The sequence below is a fragment of the Trachypithecus francoisi genome, unplaced genomic scaffold, assembly GCF_009764315.1.
Source record: "Trachypithecus francoisi isolate TF-2019V2 unplaced genomic scaffold, Tfra_2.0 Lachesis_group2, whole genome shotgun sequence".
NCBI classification, from domain to species: Eukaryota; Metazoa; Chordata; class Mammalia; order Primates; family Cercopithecidae; genus Trachypithecus; species Trachypithecus francoisi.
Window position 1 is genome coordinate 33914732 of NW_022681465.1, and position 19198 is coordinate 33933929.

General features: G+C 36.1%; 1 protein-coding gene across 3 annotated transcripts in view; it reads left to right on the forward strand.

Annotated features, from left to right (window-relative positions):
* Positions 1-19198, forward strand: part of SLCO6A1 (solute carrier organic anion transporter family member 6A1) — a 113908-nt gene that overhangs the window by 32261 nt on the left and 62449 nt on the right. For all 3 annotated transcript variants that reach the window (XR_004429713.1, XM_033179024.1, XM_033179025.1), the window contains exons 5-6: positions 2004-2125; positions 3295-3404. Coding sequence is in view for 2 of the 3 variants with exons in the window: in XM_033179024.1 (XP_033034915.1) it covers positions 2004-2125; positions 3295-3404 (232 nt within the window). In the remaining variant the exon portion in view is untranslated. The remainder of the gene's footprint in view (positions 1-2003; positions 2126-3294; positions 3405-19198) is intronic.

A 19198-nucleotide genomic window follows, 5' to 3' on the forward strand; every position in this document is an offset into this window, starting at 1 on the left:
ATGCTCTATAAACTTATTAAAATATTTGACTATATTTTTTCTAGTACTTTTATAAATGTGTTTGTATGTTGATATTTAACATTCAATTTCAGTTTATTTTTGCATATAAGAGGCATGGGCCAAGCTTCTCTTTTTCCTTCAAGAGGATATCTAATTGTACTGATGACATTTATCTATCATTATGTGTTTTTTATTGATATTAAATACCATCTTCGTCATAAATTAAAGTTACCTGTATCCGTAAATTTCCTTCTTGTCTCATTTAGTTTATTCCCTGATACACATTTCTATTCCCATGCCAATGTTACAATATTTTAGTTACTAAAGCTTTATTGTATAGTTTGCTATTCGGTAGGAGAAATATCCATTTATTACTGTTTTTCATGCAACATTGGGGCTATGTTTGCAAAATGACTCTTCAATCTAAATTTTATAATCTCAGGTTTTAATCAAAGCATTTTGATTTGAATTACTTGAATTTATGGACCACATTAGGACTGTTATCTTTTCATGCATATGGTATGTTACTTTCTTTTCTCTGTTCTTTTATACCCTTCAATAAAGATTTATAATTTCCTTTATTGAACATATTCCATTAAACCTATTCCTAGGCATTTCATACATTTTTTAGTATTGTGAATGGAATATCTGTATTTTATATATAACCATTACATTGTTTCACAATTGATAGTTTTTTTAGTTGATTTCCCTACCTCTTTTGGGTACACAATTATATACACATATGTATTAATCACATGTAATATAATGTATATAGTTAGAATACATAGCTGGGTTCAAAAGTGAAAAAAACTCCTGACTATTATAACCAATGAGGAAACATACTCCCCTAGTGACAATCTGGAATTGAAACTCCCTGAGTTTAGCATATGTAGATATATATATATATGACAAGTGGGTAATGACAATCAAGACTGCAACCCTAGGAAAATTAGAATTTCTACCCTTAATAATGAGTTGTCCCATCAGTGAATAAGACAGTGTACATTCTCTACATTCCTATGAAATACAAGGTCTGCAAGCAAGTTATTCAGCAGATCTTGGTTGGTAATAGAAACACCGATGAAAAACCAGCACTTCCAGAACTGTGGTTCCCATGGATATGAGCATTCTCCCACAGCAGTTGTTTGGAGGGGGTGTTAAATGTGTGTGGAGTAGAAGACAATGGTGTCTATGTATTAATCAACTCCCCCTAATCTCCTCCTTAAATGACAGAATAGCTTCACAACTATGAAAATTCTCCACAAATCCATGGCTTCAGCATTAATTGAAGACAAAGTATGCTTAAACTACAAAATAATGATGAGTAAATCTAGAATAATAACAAATCCCAGCATAGAATCCTTGACTTTCCCATATAACCTTCCCCACTGCAAGGCTTTATGGTGAGCAAAGGCAGATGAAGAAAAACTGCACAGAAGACAGAAGACAGCAAAGGGTCCTAAGGGTGATTTGGAATAATAACTAGAAGGATACATTCACACTAAATCTGAAAGTTCACAGAAGGGACTAGAAGAAAGGGATTTCAAAATATTTGTGATTGAAAGGATTAAATGCCATTAAAAGCTTCACGTGTGCAACATAAAGGGCCAGGTGTGTCATAAAGGTCTAAGTGCTTGACTTTTAAGAATGATTTTAAAGGAGAGGTGAGATTTTAAAAGATAGTGTTACAAATACATAGCTTCTGGTGGAGAAAAAAGTTAAGTAGGAACAAACAAGTACCTTTTGCTACCTAAGTGGTGCCAAGAAAAAGAAGGAAAAGGGAAAAGATTAGGATCCTATAAGACAAAACAAGCACACAGTTGGGGACTCACAATTACTCCCTCTCAACAAAACAAACAATAGTGACAAATTAACAAAAAAAAATCCATTTCTGTCTCACTCTCCAACCCTCCCTCTCTCACTCTCTCCACTCTGTTTAATTATGGTTTTGTTGTAATCAAATACCTAAAGTTGATTATTCTTTTCATTTTTCTCTATTAAAGCCCTACAGGCACAAATGGTAGTACAGAATGGCTATGGACTTGGTGGATTCGTTTTCTTTCTGCCACTCTCGTTGCATGGTTTACATTAATACCATTGTCATGCTTTCCACACAATATGCCAGGTGACTATAAAATGTAATTTATTAAATTGGAGGATAGTAGTTTCTTCCACCATGGTTCTTATTCTCATAGAATGACTATACTACATTTTTTATAAAATGGGTATGCCTCTCGCTGTAGTGGTTTGTCATAGAGATACAGTGTCAAGTGCTAGTGTTATTTAAGCAAATAAATCAGGATTACAGTCAAATATTATTGGATTTATGCACCAGAATGTCTTCTTCTTTTTATTTAGTTTTGAGACAGGGCCTTCCTCTGTCACTCAGGCTGAGTACAGTGGTATGATCACAGATCATTGCGGCCTCAAACTTCTGGGCTCAAGTCATCCTCCTGCCTCACCTCCAGAGTAGCTTGGACTACAGGTGCATGCCACCATGCTCAGCAAGTTTTTAAAATTTTTGCTTTTCTTTTCTAGAGATAGAGTCTTGTTATGTTGCCCAGACTAGTCTTAAACTCCTGGCCTTAAGCTATCCTTCCACCTTAGCTTCACAACACATTGAGATTACAGGTGTAAGCCACCACAACTGGCCCAGAATTTCATTATAATTAGTGCATATTTTTGTTTCTCATTATTTCCTTTTAATAATGCTTTATATGTATAGTTCATACAGTGTCTTGAAAACTGAAGCATATTTAAATCTACTTACCTAGCATTTAATGTATTGACTACCTTAGAATTGTTGTAAGATAAAATAATAAGTGTTAAAATTTTCTTGGAAACACTGAAAAATACATCTAAAGTCAAAGAAATCAAATACTATCCTGATTATAGTACATTTCATTGGCACAAAAGAGTTTTAGTTATATCCAAAGATTATTCCCTCATATTTTAGAGCAAATCAAGTGTGGCTAAATTTTAAAATAAATTAAAATTTTATTTACTCAGTCACAGCAGCTACATTTCAAGTATTTAATAACCACGTGTAGACAGTGGCTACAGTATTGGACTGTGCAGATATGGAAAGTTTTCATTATTACAGAATGTTCTTCAGGACAACACTGTTTTAGAAGATTGTGTCTTTTGATTAATGAGATTGACTTTAGCTTGTTCAAAAATAACTCATTTGCCATTTCAGGATCAACTAAATGTATTAGGGTGTGTATGTATGTTTTATGTATGGGTTTTAGTTATTTGAATATGTCGTAAGTTTTTTTACTTGTTTATATATAGGTTCAACACGGATAAAAGCTGCGAAATGTAAACAGCTTCATTTGTTTGACAGCAAACTTAAAGATCTGCAAGTTGGAACTAGTATCAAGGATTTATGTGCTGTTTTATGGGTAAAGTAAAATATTTTGCTTGAATAAGCCAACTAAGTTGACCTGTGTAATTTTCTAATAGTGAACTTATGAAAATACCCATAAAGGGTTCAACCTAAATTTGGGTGAGACTTTTGAAGTCTTTTAGCTAACTTATTCACTTTACAGATAATAAAACATAGGGCTGGCTTTGCTAATAACTTGACTAGTGTCAGAGATTGGCACCTGGCTTTGCTAATAACTTGACTAGTGTCAGAGATTGGCACCAGGTATTTTCCTTCTATTTCTTTTAATTTGATATTATTTTGTGTTTATTTTTTCTCTGCAGAAATAAATAAGGTATTTAATGGGATGACATATATGTATTAACATTATCTTTTTTATTATGTTTAAGTGACTCAGAACTCTAGAAGTTGAAAAATAGTCCCACAAACATCATGTTTTGTGGAAAATATCTCAATATTAAATGAAGAAAATCTTTGTTTTTCTAAGTGAAACAAGGTCTACAATATAGACATTGTGGAGTTAAAAAACACCAACTTTTAAATAATAATTTGACTTTCCATTTGTTTTCTCTTCTGCTATTCATAACTTCATCCATTCTGTTGTTTGCAGAATCATATTTCTCATATACAGATTTTATCAAGTCATTTCTCAGATTACTTGATAGATGAATTTCATACCTTTTAGTAGGACTTTGAAGATCCTTTGCAGTAGCATCCACTGAATTTTCCTATCCCATTTTCTTAGAATTTTATCCCTGTCTCCTCCACATTCCAGCCACTTGGTCTTTCCTGGAAACATTAGGTAATTTTATAGTCCTGTATTTTGGTAGATGCCAATCTCTGTATTTAAAATGTCGTTCTCTCTCTTCTCTATTATCAAAAAACTCTTTGTCAAATCTTACCTTATATTCCCAGGCAAAATGAGTTTCTCCCTCCTTAATGCTTTCATAGATCTTTGTTATAACATAATAAGATATATTTATGTGTGTGTGTGTGTGTGTGTGTATTCTTTTTGTTATACTGGTTTAATCCTAAAACAAATGTATATGTTGTATAAAATCAGAAATATATTTACTTGTTTCTATTCTGTGTTTATCTTTTAGTCAAATCAAAAGCCATCCCTCCTAATTGATTACATTTAATTCAGATTTTTATTTAGCTTTAATTTTTATCGAAATATTACATGTATATATATTTTAACAATACAGAAGCCAGTTAGTTATAATCTCTTTCATATTGTTAAAAATTAACACACAATTATTAAAAACATTTCAAAAATTTAAACATGAGTGTTTTAAGGTTTTTTTGTTTTAAGTTTACTGCCAGAAAAGGAAAAAAGAAAAACCAATTCCAATTCTTCTTACTTGGAAATGGAGGGTTTTATTATTATTGTTGTTAGACAGGATATAAAATAATATAATGCCTGGTAACAAGCTTAGACTTCTGAATAACATCTATCTGAGCAGATAACTAGACAATATCTGATTTCCTTTTAAAGTTTATCAGAAGGTGGAACTTTTAGAATTGCAGAGCGAGAAACGTGGAAAATCCTGACCTCCAAAATGTGGTGGTAAAAGTGGCAGAATTGTCACCAACTATTTTGAAACTCTGGAAATTAAGCAAAGGCATACAGTACATTGAAAGCACTTATTCAAGTGTTATTGAACGTCGGTTAGAAGAGTAGGGTCTGTGGCATTTAAATTTGGGACTGCATCCATTGTCTTTTCTTCCTTTCCTACCCTCCATGTCTTGGTAACAGTGAAGGCTAATGGTCTTCCTGCCACTTGACGTGGTTGATCTAGTTTGGAGCTCCATGGAAAAGTCCTGGGACGTTGTAGTTAGCAATTACAATATTGGTGGCAAATCTTTGGAAAAGGCCGGCATCATAGCCACCAAAGGCAGCAATACTGGTTAGGGTAAACAGTAAACCAGCCAAAAATGTAAAACATACATCTGGCCAATGATGCTAGGCTTTGAAAGCTTTAATATATTCATGGGGATCTGAAAGGGTTCCCACACTCAGGAGAGGTCAGAGATGGCCTCAGTTACCTGCTGGTTCCTGGCTGAGCACAAGTCCCTACATAAACAGAAAGTGAAAGTCAAAGCAGGCTGTAAACTGCCTGAAACTTGAATACGTGATCCAATCCATGTACAGATCCCCTCAGCAAAAACTGGAAGCCCTTCTGACTCAAGACATTTAAGTAAAACCCCTGCCCAATTATTGGGTGGCCATCAAGGTATGCTGACCCTGGGCGACTCCTGGGAAGCCAGGCTTAAAGTGAATAATTTAATTAAAAATAGAACGTAGGCTTCAGTGGCTGCACAATCCCAGGGAGATAGAATTTATTTAATTAGTCCTGAAAAGTAATAAACAAAAGAGAGACAATAGCAACAACGCAACTCCTGTGGGTGGAAGTCAGAATCCAAAAAAGCTACAATGTATTATTTGAAGTGTCCAATTTTCAACAAAATCTCATGAAAAATGCAAAGAAAGAAGAAAATGTGACTCATATAAAGAAAAAAGTCGGTACAAACAGTCTCTGAGGTCGCTCAGATATTGGATGTGGTAAACAAAGACTTCATGTAAACTATCATAAGAATGTTCAAAAGAATTTTTAAAATGTTTGATTATTTTCCTTTTTTTTTTTTTTTTTTTTTTGAGACATGGTCTCACTCTGTCACCCAGGCTGGAATGTAGCAGCATGATCATGGCTCACTGCAACCTCAGTCTCCCTCAGTCTCCTGAGTAGCTGGGACTGTAGGTGCACCTCACCATACCCAGATAATTTTTAAATTTTATGTAGAGAAGTCTCACTGTGTTGCCCAGGCTGATCTTGAACTGGGCTTATGTGAGATATCTCTGATTTTAGATTAGGGAAAGAATTGCACAAAAAATTAGGGGAAACTACATAACCAACGTTTCCTTTTATCTTAAAAGAGTGGAAAATTGACTGGAAAATAAGAAAACTAAAAAAGAGGAGTTTGAGGAACTTAATTTGCTAAAGGCCAATTGTCTTTCTCTATTAATTCTATAGTTCTATCCCTCCTGGTTCATGACATTTGGTTTGGATCATTTTCTTGAAATCCAACGGCTGTTTAGAAACTCTTGACACAAGGACTACTAGAAATCATCCTTCCAACAAAGAAATCATGTATCACCATCATTATAAGACTTATTGACTAGGAGCTGGCTTAAACATACTTCTCCTGAGTGTCTAGGCATAGATTTTAAAAAATAGTCTTTTCTTGTAATGAATTTTTATTAAAGTGAGACAGAAAATTAGCTATTTTTTGAATGAATTATCTACTCTTACCATGTTTCTTGGAGGTCATTATATTTTTAAAAACATTTTTCCAAAAAGGAAACGAAAGAGTTTATGAGAAATAGGAACACATTCACACTGTTGGTGGGACTGTAAACTAGTTCAACCGTTGTGGAAAACAGTGTGGCGATTCCTCAAGGATCTAGAACTAGAAATACCATTTGATCCAGCCATCTTATTACTAAGTGTATACCCAAAGGATTATAAATCATACTGCTATAAAGACACATGCACACATATGTTTATTGCAGCACTATTCACAATAACAAAGACTTGGAATTAACCCAAATGTCCATAAGTGACAGACTGGATTAAGAAAATGTGGCATATATACACCATGGAATACTATACAGGCATAAAAAAGGATGAGTTCGTGTCTTTTGTAGGGACATGGATGCAGCTGGAAACCATCATTCTCAGCAAACTATCACAAGAACAGAAAACCAAACTTGGACACAGGAAGGGGAACATCACACACAGGGGCCTATTGTGGGGTGGGGGGAGGGGGGAGAGGGAAGGGATAGCATTAGGAGATATACCTAATGTAAATTATGAGTTAATGGGTGCAGCACACCAACATGGCACATGTATACATATGTAACAAACCTGCACGTTGTGCACATGTACCCTAGAACATAAAGTATAATAAAAAAAGAAAATATCAGTAATTTTAATAGTTTTAAAGTAAATGAAATAGATGCAAGTAAAATAAAATATAAAAGCTAAAACAAATACAAAATATTTAACGTTTTTATGAAGTTGTAATATCCATGAGGTTAAAAGTTATAAATGTAAAAGTAGTTGGAATTAGACTTTAAGAACAGAAAGTAGAACAGAGGATAAGAACAAAAGCTACCTCTCTATAGCTATAAGAATAAAATGGATTAGAAAAGTTTAAAAAAGAATAAAAACATAAAGTTTGGAGGTTAGGAAAGGTCACGGAAAAGCAAAAAGCAAAAAGAAAAAAGAAAAAAAAAATCCTGTATGGAATTTGGTGGTAAGAAATAAGATTTTATAGAGGAAAGCCTCCCTCTAAATGTGTGGAACAGAGAGCTCAACCCTGTTATCCTTTTTCTTCATCTCACATGTAAGTTTCCTGCCTTATTAGAGGGACTATATATTTGCATACTCGGACTCAGATGAACAAGGAAGTGTCAATGAATATTATGATATTAAAAATCTTGTCAACTGTAAAAGACAAAATGAATGTGAGCTACTATTGCTATGTGACTGTTAATTGTTGACAAAATAAATCAAAAAAGCTGCTGTCTAAATTATTTAGTCATCTGCCTATTGCTCTCATAGAAAGAAGAATCAATATAAATCCTATTTAAATAACATAATGTTCAAAACTCTATTAGAGAGTGCCAAGATGTCTGACTAGAAGCAGCTAGTGTATGCTGCTTTCACGGAGAGGAGATAGAGTGGCAAGTAAACACTAGCTTATCAACTGGCTTGTCCAGGAGGACACATTGGGATTCATCAAGGAAGCAACATGACCCATGGAGAAGAGGGAAGTCTGAGACAGGACAGTTGCCCACCTGGGATTGATGTAGAGCCATGGTAGGCTTCCCATGGAGGGGAAACAGCAAGTGAGTGAGAGCTCCCAGGTTCCCACACTTCTGCCACAGGTCTTTGCAACCCTGGGCACAGGAGATTCCCCCAACCCACTCCATCCAGGGTCTCCAGACTGACATGAAGAGCTGCATGGAGCCTGTGAGAGCTGCTGTTCAGGAACGGGAAGAGCTGCTGTTCAGGCACATGCTAAATCCCAGGGCAGCGGACTCCTGAACACCCCTATGCTAGCCTCTGTGTTTCTGCCAATAAAGGAGGCCAGGTTCTCTCATAAGCCCCAGGATAGGGGCCATATCCACAGTGCTGATAAGCAGATGGACTGAGGGCCTAGCCTCCACTACACCTTGCCAGACAAAGCCCACTGGTGTGGGATGCTAGCACAGACAACCCACCCCTGCCTGAGCTCTCAGACTGGTAGCAGCTCTGTTTATCCCTGTGATGGGGCTCCCGGAGGTAACAGACAGGCCTGCCATTTTTGACCTCTGCTGCCCTCAGGCTCGATAGGGAGCAGTGAGCTTAAGGACTATTGCAGGCCTCCTGCGCAGTGAAGCTTCCTTATATAAAAGCAACCAGATTGTTTTCCACATGGAATCCTGCCCCTGTGACTTCTCGCTGGGCAGGGTCTTTCCACCTGGGCCCCCATCACGGTCACCCTGCCCCAACCTGAGCCCTTCGGTTGATGATGGCTCTGCATTTCTCTGGGGAGGAAATTTCAGAGACAACTCACAGCTGCAGTGGTACCACGGTTTACTATCCTTGGGCTAGGAAAGAGATAAAGGGTCTGAGTGCTTTACTCAAGGCATGCCATGGCTGCCCTGTGGAGAAAAGTCCTGTCTTTCTTGCCTGTGAGCCCCCTGCCTACTACTAGGCAGGGCACCTGATCTTGGGCCTGCAACATAGCTGCTACACCTTGGGCTAATCATACCAATTAGCTACTGCTCTGTGTTTCTCTGGAGTGGAGCCCCAAGAGATTAGTGAAAGGCCCTCTGCCATTGCCACTGACAAGATCCTTGCCCCTGGTGCCTCCAAGCCAAGGAGGGAAGAAAAAGTATGAGCTTGCCCCAGGGCTATGGTGCACAGCCCAGAAATGCCAAGCTGAGATCTGCAGCCAGTGCTTGTGGGAAAGGAGCCCACACTCTCAGAGCACTGAGAGAGCATGGCTGCCAATACGAGGAAATACAGAGGAGCTGCATGGCTGAGCAAGAGCCCACTGCAGGCCACGATGTTTAAGTGCCATCTACTGGATTGCAGCCCAAACTTCAACACCAAAAATACTTGGCTAATATATCCTGCTGTGAAACCAAGCACAGGAATTCTGTCACAAATAAAGATGTTGCACAAAGCCTTGGCCCCCTGAAAACATCCAGAAATGAAGTCAATTGACTCTAGTCAAATTACACCATGGTTAAAGGAACATAGCCCACACACTCTTTTTACTTCCAAACAACTTCACTAGCTCCCCAGCAATGCTTATTCACAAGGATGAAATGGCTGAAATGATAGGAGTCAGAATCTGCATGGAAATGAAGATTTTAGATATTCAGAAGAATGCTGAAACCCATCCCAAGGAATATAAGGAATTCAGTAAAATGATGGAAGTGATGAAAGATGAAGTATCAATTTTAAGAAAGAACCAAATCTAGATGATATAGCTGAAAAACTCACTACAAGAATTTCATAACATAATCTGGAGTATTATTGGTTGAGGAAAGAATCTCAGAGCTTGAAGACCAGTGGTTTGAATTAATTCAGACAAAAATGAAAAAGAATTTTACAAAATGAACAAAACCTCAAAGAAATATGAGGTTATGTTAATAGACCAAATCTATGACTCACTGGCATCCCTGAAAGACAGGGAGAAATAACAAGCAACTTGGAAAACATATTTGAGGATATTGTCCACAAACATTTCCCCAATCTCACTAGGGAGGTCAATATAAAAATCTGGAAATTCAGAGTACCCTTGTGAGATATTATACAAGATAACTATCCCCAAGAGACATAGTTATCAGATCCTCTAAGGTCAATGCAAAATAAAAAAACACTAAAGGCAGCTAGAGTGAAGGGAAAGGTCACGTACAAAGGGAACCCCATCAGGCTAACAGTAGACCTGTCAGCAGAAACTCTACAACCAGAAGAGATTGGGAGTCTGTATTCAGGAATTTTAAAGAAAAGAAATTAGAACCAAGAATTTCATATCCAACCAAACTAAGCGTCATAAGCCAAGGAGAAATAAAATCCGTTTTAGACAAGCAAATGCTAAGGGAATTTGTTACCAGCAGGCCTGCCTTAGAAGAAGTTCCTAAGGGGATGCTAAACATGGAAACGAAACACCATTACTGACCACCACAAAAACACACTCAAGTACATAGACTATTGACACTATAAAGCAAATACACAATCAAGTCTACATAACAACCAGCTAACCACACAATGACAGGATCAAATCCACACATGCGAATATTAACCCTGAACAAAAATGGATTATAGCTCCCACTTAAAAGGCACAGACTGTCAAGTTGGATAATGAAGCAAGACCTAACTGTATGCTATCTTCAAGAGACCCATCTCACATGCAAGGACACCCATAGGCTCAAAGTAAAAGGATGGAGAAATATCTATCAAGCAAATGGAAAGCAAAAAAGAGCAGGGATTGCTGTTCTTATTTCAGACAAAACCAACTTTAAACCAACAATAATCAAAAAGGATAAAGGAGGGCGTTACATAATGATAAAGGGTACAATTCATCAAGAATATCTAACTCCCCTAAATATATATGCAAACAACACTGGAATGCCCACACTCATAAAAACAAAGTTCTTAGAGACTTATGAAGAGACTTAGATAACTACACAATAATAGTGGGAGACTTCAACACCCCACTGACAGTATTGGACAGATCACTGACGCAGAACACAACAAAGATATTTGGGACCTAAACTTGACACTTGACCAAATGTACCTAACGGACATCTATGGAACACTCCATCTAACCAAAACAAAATATACATTCTTCTCATCTGCACAAGGTACATCCTCTAAAATTGACCAAACAATCAGCCATAAAGCAATTCTTAACAAATTCAAATAAAATGAAATCATACCAACTGCACTGTCAAACAACAGTGCAATAAAAATAGAAATTGATATCAAGAAGATCTCTCAAAACCATACAATTACATGGAAATTAAACAATCTGCTCCTGAATGACTTTTGGGTAAACAATAAAATTAAGGCAGAAATCAAGAAATTCTTTGAAAGTAATGAAAACAAAGATACAACATACCAGAATCTCTGGAACACAACTAAAGCATTGTTAAGAAGGAAGTTTATAGTGCTAAACACTCACATAAAAAAAGTTACAATATCTCAAATTAACAATCTAACATCACACCTAGGGAAACTTTAAAAACAAGAACAAACCAACTCCAAAAGTAGCAGAAGAAAAGAAGGAAACAAAATCAGAGCTGAACTGAACAAAACAAAGATGAGAAAAACCATAAAAAGATCAATGAAACAAAACATTTGTTCTTAGAAAGAATAAATAAGATTGATAGACCATTAGCTAGACAAATAAAGAAGAAAAGGGACAAGATATAAATAAATACAATCAGAAATGACAAAGGGGAAATTACCACCAACCTCACAGTTATACAAAAACCCTCAGAAACTATTACAAACACCACTATGCACACAGACTAGAAAATCTGGAAGAAACGGATAAATTTCAGGAAGTATGCAACCTCCTAAGATTGAACCAGGAAGAAAATGAAACCCTGAACAACAAGTATTGAGTTCCAAAATTGAATCAATTATAAAAAAAAAAAAAATGAACCAGAAAAGACTCTGCATGAGACAGATTCACAGCCAAATTCTACTAGACACAGAAAGAAGAGCTGATAACCAATTCTACTGAAACTAGTCTAAAAAAATCAAGGGGGAGGGACTCCTCCTTAACACATTCTATGAAGCCAAAATCATTCTGATACCAAAATCTGGCAGAGACACAAATGAAATAAGAATGCTTCAGGCCAATATCCCTGATGAACATAGATGCAAACATTCTCAACAAAATACTAGCAAATTGAATCCAGGTGCACATCAAAAATCGAAACCACCACAATTGAGTAGGCTTTATTTCTGGGATGCGAGGTTGGTTCAACATACACAAATCACTAAACATGATTCACCACATAAACAGAACTAAAAACAAAAGCACATGATCATCTCAATAGATGCAGAAAATCCTTTTGATAAAGTTCAATATCCTTTTCGGTTAAAACTTTCAACAGGGCCGGGCGTGGTGGCTCACGCCTATAATCCCAGCACTTTGGGAGGCCGAGTTGGTGAATCACGAGGTCAGGAGTTTGAGACCAGTCTGGCCAACATGGTGAAACTCTGTCTCCACCAAAAATACAAAAAATTAGCAGGGCGTAGTGGCTGGTGCCTGTAATCCCAGTCACTCAGGAGACTGAGGCAGGAGAATCACTCGAACCCAGAAGGTAGAGGTTGCAGTGAACCAAGATCACTTCACTGTACTCCAGCCCGGGCGACAGACTGAGACTCTGTCTCAAGGCAGAAAGAAAAAAAAAGAAACAACTTTCAACAAACTAGGTATTTAAGGTACATACCTCAAAATAATAAGAGTCATCTATGACAAACCCATAACCAACATCATACTGAATGGGCAAAAGCTAGAAATATTCCCCTTTAAAAACTGGAACAAGACAAGGATGCCCTTTCTCACCACTCCTATTCAACACAGTATTGGAAGTCCTGGCCAGAGCAATCAGACAAGAGAAAGAAATAAAGGGCATCCAAATAGGAAGAGAGGAAGTCAAACTGATTTTCTTTACAGACAATATAATACTATACCTAGAAAGCCCCATAGTATCTTCCCAGTGACTCCTAGATTTCATAAACAACTTCAGCAAAGTTTCAGGATACAAAATCAGTGTACAGAAATCAGTAGCATTTCTCTACACCAATAATGTCCAAGCTGAGAGCCAAATCAAGAATGCAATCCCATTCACAATAGCCACAAAAAGACTAAAATACCTAGGAATACAACTAACCAGGTTGTTGAAAGATCCATACAAGGAGAACTATAAAACGCTGCTGAAAGAAATCAAAGACAACACAAACAAATGGAAAAATATTCTATACTCATGAATAGGAAGAATCAATATAGTTAAAATGGCCATTCTGCCTAAAGCTATTTACAGATTTAATACTATTCCTAATGAACTACCAATGACATTTTTCACAGAATTAGTAAAAAAAAAAAAAAAAAAAAAAAAAAAAAAATTCTAGAATTCATTTGGAACATCATCAACAACAAAAACCCTGAAGAACAAAAGCAATCCTAAGCAAAAAGAGCAAAGCTGGAGGATGACACTACCCAACTTCAGAATATACTACAAAGCTCCTAAAACAACATGGTACTGGTACATAAACAGACACATAGACCAATGGAACAGAATAGAAAACACAGAAATAAAGATGCACACCCACAACCATCTGATCTTCAATAAAGCGAAAACAAGCTATTCAATAGATGATGGTGAAGTAACTGGCTAGCTATATGTGGAATTGAAACTGGACCCCTACCTTTCACCATATAAAAAAATCAACTCAAGATGGATTAAAGATTTACATGTAGGATCTGAAGTATAAAAACCATAGAAGAAAATCTAGGAAATACCGTTCTGGATGTTGGCCCAGGGAAAGACACGACCAAGACTCTGAAAGCAATCATGACGAAAACAAAAATTGACAAGCGGGACTTAATTAAACTAAAGTGTTCTGCACAGCAAAAGAAACTATCAACAGAGTACACAGACAACCTACAGAATAGAAGAAAATATTTACAAACTGTACATCTGACAAAGGTCTATTAAGAACTCAAACAAATCAGCAAGCAAAACAATCCCAGACAACCCCACTATAAAATGGGCAAAGGACATATTTTTATTGTCCTTTAAAAATTGACAATAAAATATTTGTCCAATAAAAATTGACAAAATTTTTCAAAAGTATCTTTTCAAACGAAAACATACATGTGGTCAACAAATATATGAAAAATGCTCAATGTCACTCATTATTAGGGAAAATCAAATCAAAACCACAATGAGATACCATTGCACAGCAGCAAAAGCGGCTATTTTAAAAAGTGAAAAAATTACAGATGCTGGTGTGGTTGCAGAGAAAAGCAATTCTTAAACACCACTAGAGGGAATATAAATTACTTCAGCCGTTGTGGAAAGCAGTGTGGCAATTCCTCAAAGAAATTAAAACAGAACTACCATTAGACCCAGCAATTCCATTACTGGATATAAACCCAAAGGAATATAAATTGTTCTATCATAAAGACATATGCATCCATAGTTCATAACAGTACTATTCACAACAGCAAAGACATAGAATCCACCTAGATGCTCATTAGTGGTGAAATGGATAAAGAAAATGGAGTATATATACACCATGGAATACTATGCTGCTATACAAAAATGAGATTTTAGTTTTCACTGGAACATGGAAAGAGCTGGAGGTTATTATCTTAAGCAAATTGACGCAAAAACAGAAAATAAAATACCTCATGTCCTCACTTATAAGTGGGAGCTAAACAATGAGTACACATGGACACAAAGAAGGGAACAATAGTCACTGGGGTCTATTTGAAGGTACAGGGTGAGAGATGGGTGAGCCCTGAAAAAGCCTACCTATTGAGTATTATTCTGATTATCTGAGTGACAAAATTTTCTGAAACTGCACCCTCTTATGACATGCAATTTACCCATGTAACAAACCTAAAATGAAAGCTGAAAACAAAATGAAAGAAAACAAAATTATAGTTATCACTTGTATTTAGGTCAGAACATTTCGTAGTAGTTTTAGACTCTGAACCATCTCCTAGGTGTAACTCTAAATAAACTGGTTTTTCTGAAAATGAAGGAGGTGAAATGCCAGCAGATCTAGCCAACAAAAAATTTAAATTTGCAATTAGCAGCATTTTCTAGAGGAGATATTTTATTCTGATGGACAGACTGATGAGCCATTACTTATTTTCCATGGCTAATTATGGGTATTTAGCATAAAGAATCAAGAACAAGTCAAATAAGAAGTTAAATTACACAGTAAAACAAAGACAGCAAAGTGACTTGTTGGTCTCCTCTTTAACTTACGTTTTCCTCCTTTTTGTCTCTAAGGAAAGGTCTTTTACTGGCAGAATCATTGTCTTCTGCCATGCAAACTTGATTAGGGTAGGCAGTAAATCAATGCTTGAAAGATAAAATTCTGGAATTAGTTGGAACACTATATGTCCCACCTTCAATGAACCCTGGTTGAGACTCTACAAACCCTTTCCTCCCTGCAACATTCCTCTACTCTTATTTCCTCCTCATCATTTGTTTCTGACTTCTATTAGAGGAATATCCTGAACTTAAAACTACTTTTCTGCAGCCTTTATACCTTATACTTTATATATTTGCAGATCCTACTCTTATTTTGGACTCTTACTAAGTAAGCACATGTAGGAGTACCTAGTCTAATTGGAAAGCAATCCTAGACCAGAATGAACCCCTTCTCACGTGGAAAAAACCTTGGTTATAGACAAATTCTGTGACTAACAAGGGCTACCTAATAGCCACAGTACTGTGAGATAGGGATAGTTGAATAGAACTGTCTGCTACTGTACAACACTATTTTGATTTCTCCCTTTGTATATCAACATCTGTCAGAATTGAGCCTGAGTTCACTGCATAAAACTCTTTGTACATTTATTTATATATCTATCTGGCTTTCACCTTTGCCTCTCATATTTATATCAAAGAAAAGAAATGGACTTTTAAAAATGCAGGAAATCCTGGGTATTTTATTGGAAGGGAATCTGTGGCATTCTTAATATTTGCTATTCTCACAGTCCCTTTCAGAATACAGTGCCCAGAAATATTTCCTTGTGCATCGGTTACCATGCTGTGTATAATGTAGTCTAAATGTTTTAGTCAAAACTGTTGTAGTTTTTGGCTTCAACACTTGAGCCCAATAAAGCAATTTTTAGATTACCCCTAAACCTGGGAAATGTCCTAATTTGAGAAAAATGTCCAGTAAGGACACCTTGTGGAAGAGTGACTAATCTAGTCAATTCCTCTTTTGGGAGAAAGTATAAATAAGAGGAAGAGTGGGAAACTCAAACAACACAACTTCGATAAATTGACAGCACAAGTAAAAGTACAAAGGCCATTGAGAAAGAGAAGTAAATATGAAGAAAATAGTCACTAGCTAAAATAGACCTAGATGAATATACAATAAGGAAACAGAAGTAACTTGAATATCTGGGTCTTTGAAGCAATTAAGACTTACTCTGAATGATGTCTCATTTCTTTTTTTCTTTCTTTTTTTTGGGACGGAGTTGCACTCTGTCACCAGGCTGGAGTGCAGTGGCGCAATCTCGGCTCACTGCACCCTCCACCGTCTGGGTTCACACCATTCTCCTGCCTCAGCCTCCCGAGTAGCTGGGACTACAGGTGCCTGCCACCACGCCTGGCTAATTTTTTGTATTTTTAGTAGAGACGGGGTTTCACAGTGTTAGGCAGGATTGTCTCCATCTCCTGACCTTGTGATCCGCCCGCCTTGACCTCTCAAAGTGCTGGGATTACAGGCGTGAGCCACCGCGCCCGGCCTAATTTTTGTATTTTTAGTAGAGATGGGGTTTCTCTACCATGTTGGCCAGGCTGGTCTCGAACTCCGGACCTCGTGATCCACCCGCCTCGGCCTCCCAAAGTGCTGGGATGGCAGCCGTGAGCCACTGCGCCCAGCCTGTTGTCTCATTTCTTTATGAATGCTGAATTGTTTAGCTACTGAGAAAGTGTATTAGTTTTCTTACTTTTATGTTTAACCTTATGATAAATTGCATCAGTGGAACTAAGAGTATCTGTTCCTTTTAATCTAAAAGAGCTTAAACACAAAAATTATCTAGTGCAGTGATTCCGTGTGATTTCCAGACCAGTAACGTCAACATCACGTGGGAATTTATTAGAAATGCAAATTCTCAGGCCCTACTCCAGACTCCAGATTCAGAAATCTGGAATGGGAGCTGCGATCTGTGTTTTATGCCATGCAGGTAATTCAAGGCACACTAGAGTTTGCGAACAACAAATCTCATAATCCAGTGCAATCCTTTAATTTTATAAATTAAGAAATTAATGTGTATTTTCACTGGACACTTGCTATGTGCCAGAAGTTGTATTAAACCACTACAAATATTGAATTCTCATAACCACTCAGAAAAATAGACATTATTGTTTCTATTTTACAGGTAGTGAACCAGTAATTTAAAGAGAATGAGTAATTTTTCCAAAAAAAACAAATGCTACGCACACACATACACACACAAACACACATATCTATTACTGGTGGCTTAATTGAGGCTAAGAGCATAAGGATAAGTGTTGTATTTGACTCTAAATCCAGAAATCTGCCTAGGGTAATATAGTATTTCCTAAAAATGAGATACGGAGAAACTGTGATTTGCTTATTGATGCTCCAAAAATCAATTCCAGGGCCAAGATTAAAAACTAGATTTGTTTCTTATTCTGCCTGTTGCAGCTAGTACAGACCAATATTTTTTATGTAAAATCATAGAATATAGCTATAACTCTTATTAGGGTAGGTGTGCTTAATATTCAGTTCTCAATAATTATTTTAAAATAAATGAATAAATAACATTTGTGAATTAGAAGAGCCTATGAAAAAAAGCTGTAATTCTCTAGTTAATATTTGAATCTACTACATAAAATAATAGAAAATAAAGGAAAGTTAAAAAACTATAGAATACATAAAAATAATCACCTACATTTAAAATTAGATAATAAAGTAAAAAGTAATCACAAAACTGTAATTCAGAAATTTATTCAGAGATGCTAAAAATCTTCATGAAAAAATTAAGACTTTATGCAACATTATTAAAGATGACTGGGATAAATTGATAGATAAACCATGATAATGTTTAAAATGACAATCTTCATACAGGTTAGTTTTTTCTTAAATAATCTATGAATCCAATGAAAGTATAATCAACACTATGGCAAAAAAAAATTTTTTTTTTAAGAAAATGAGAAACTAATTATAAAATTTGTATGTCAGAATTAGGGAAGGGATAGCTAAAATGAAGCGTACTGGGCCAATTTCACATTAAGACTCACTACAAAAACCACAGTAATAAAAACAGTGTAACATTTCCTTAATAAAGATTAATAGATCAATGTAACAGAACTGAGAATTCAGCAACAGATTAAATATTATACATAAGAACTTGCTATGTGATAAAAGAGTCACTGCAAAGATAATTGTTCAGTAGATGTGATAGCCAATTTGGCTATTTATGAAAAAATGACCATGGATTTCTACCTCATATTATGTACAAAGGTAATTTCCAGGTTAATCAAATGTGATTAGATAAAACACAGTTAATGTTAAAAATGAAAGAAATACCTTTGTGGCGTAGACGTGGGAAAATGTTAAGCAAGATTGCAATAGTATTAAATATAAATTCGAACTTTATGGATTAGATATATCAAGTCAAGGATTTCTGTTCTGTGAAAGAAACTGTAGACCACATTAATAGATGGGTGACAGATATCTAAATCCAAGTGATTAATGTTTAGAATAAACAAGGAATTTTTAGAAAATCTACCCCCGAATTTCAGGAAGCCTAACAGATAGAAAGAGCCAGTTCATGCACACAGAAAGAATCCCAAATAGCTAAAAATTGTGTAAAGAAAGTTTCAATTAGATTTGAAATTAGAGAAATAGGAAATAAAGCATAGTGGTACTACTTTATACTTGTTACCATGGCAACATTTTGAAAGCCAGCTAATAATAACAAGTGTTTGTGATTATTTGAGGTATACTA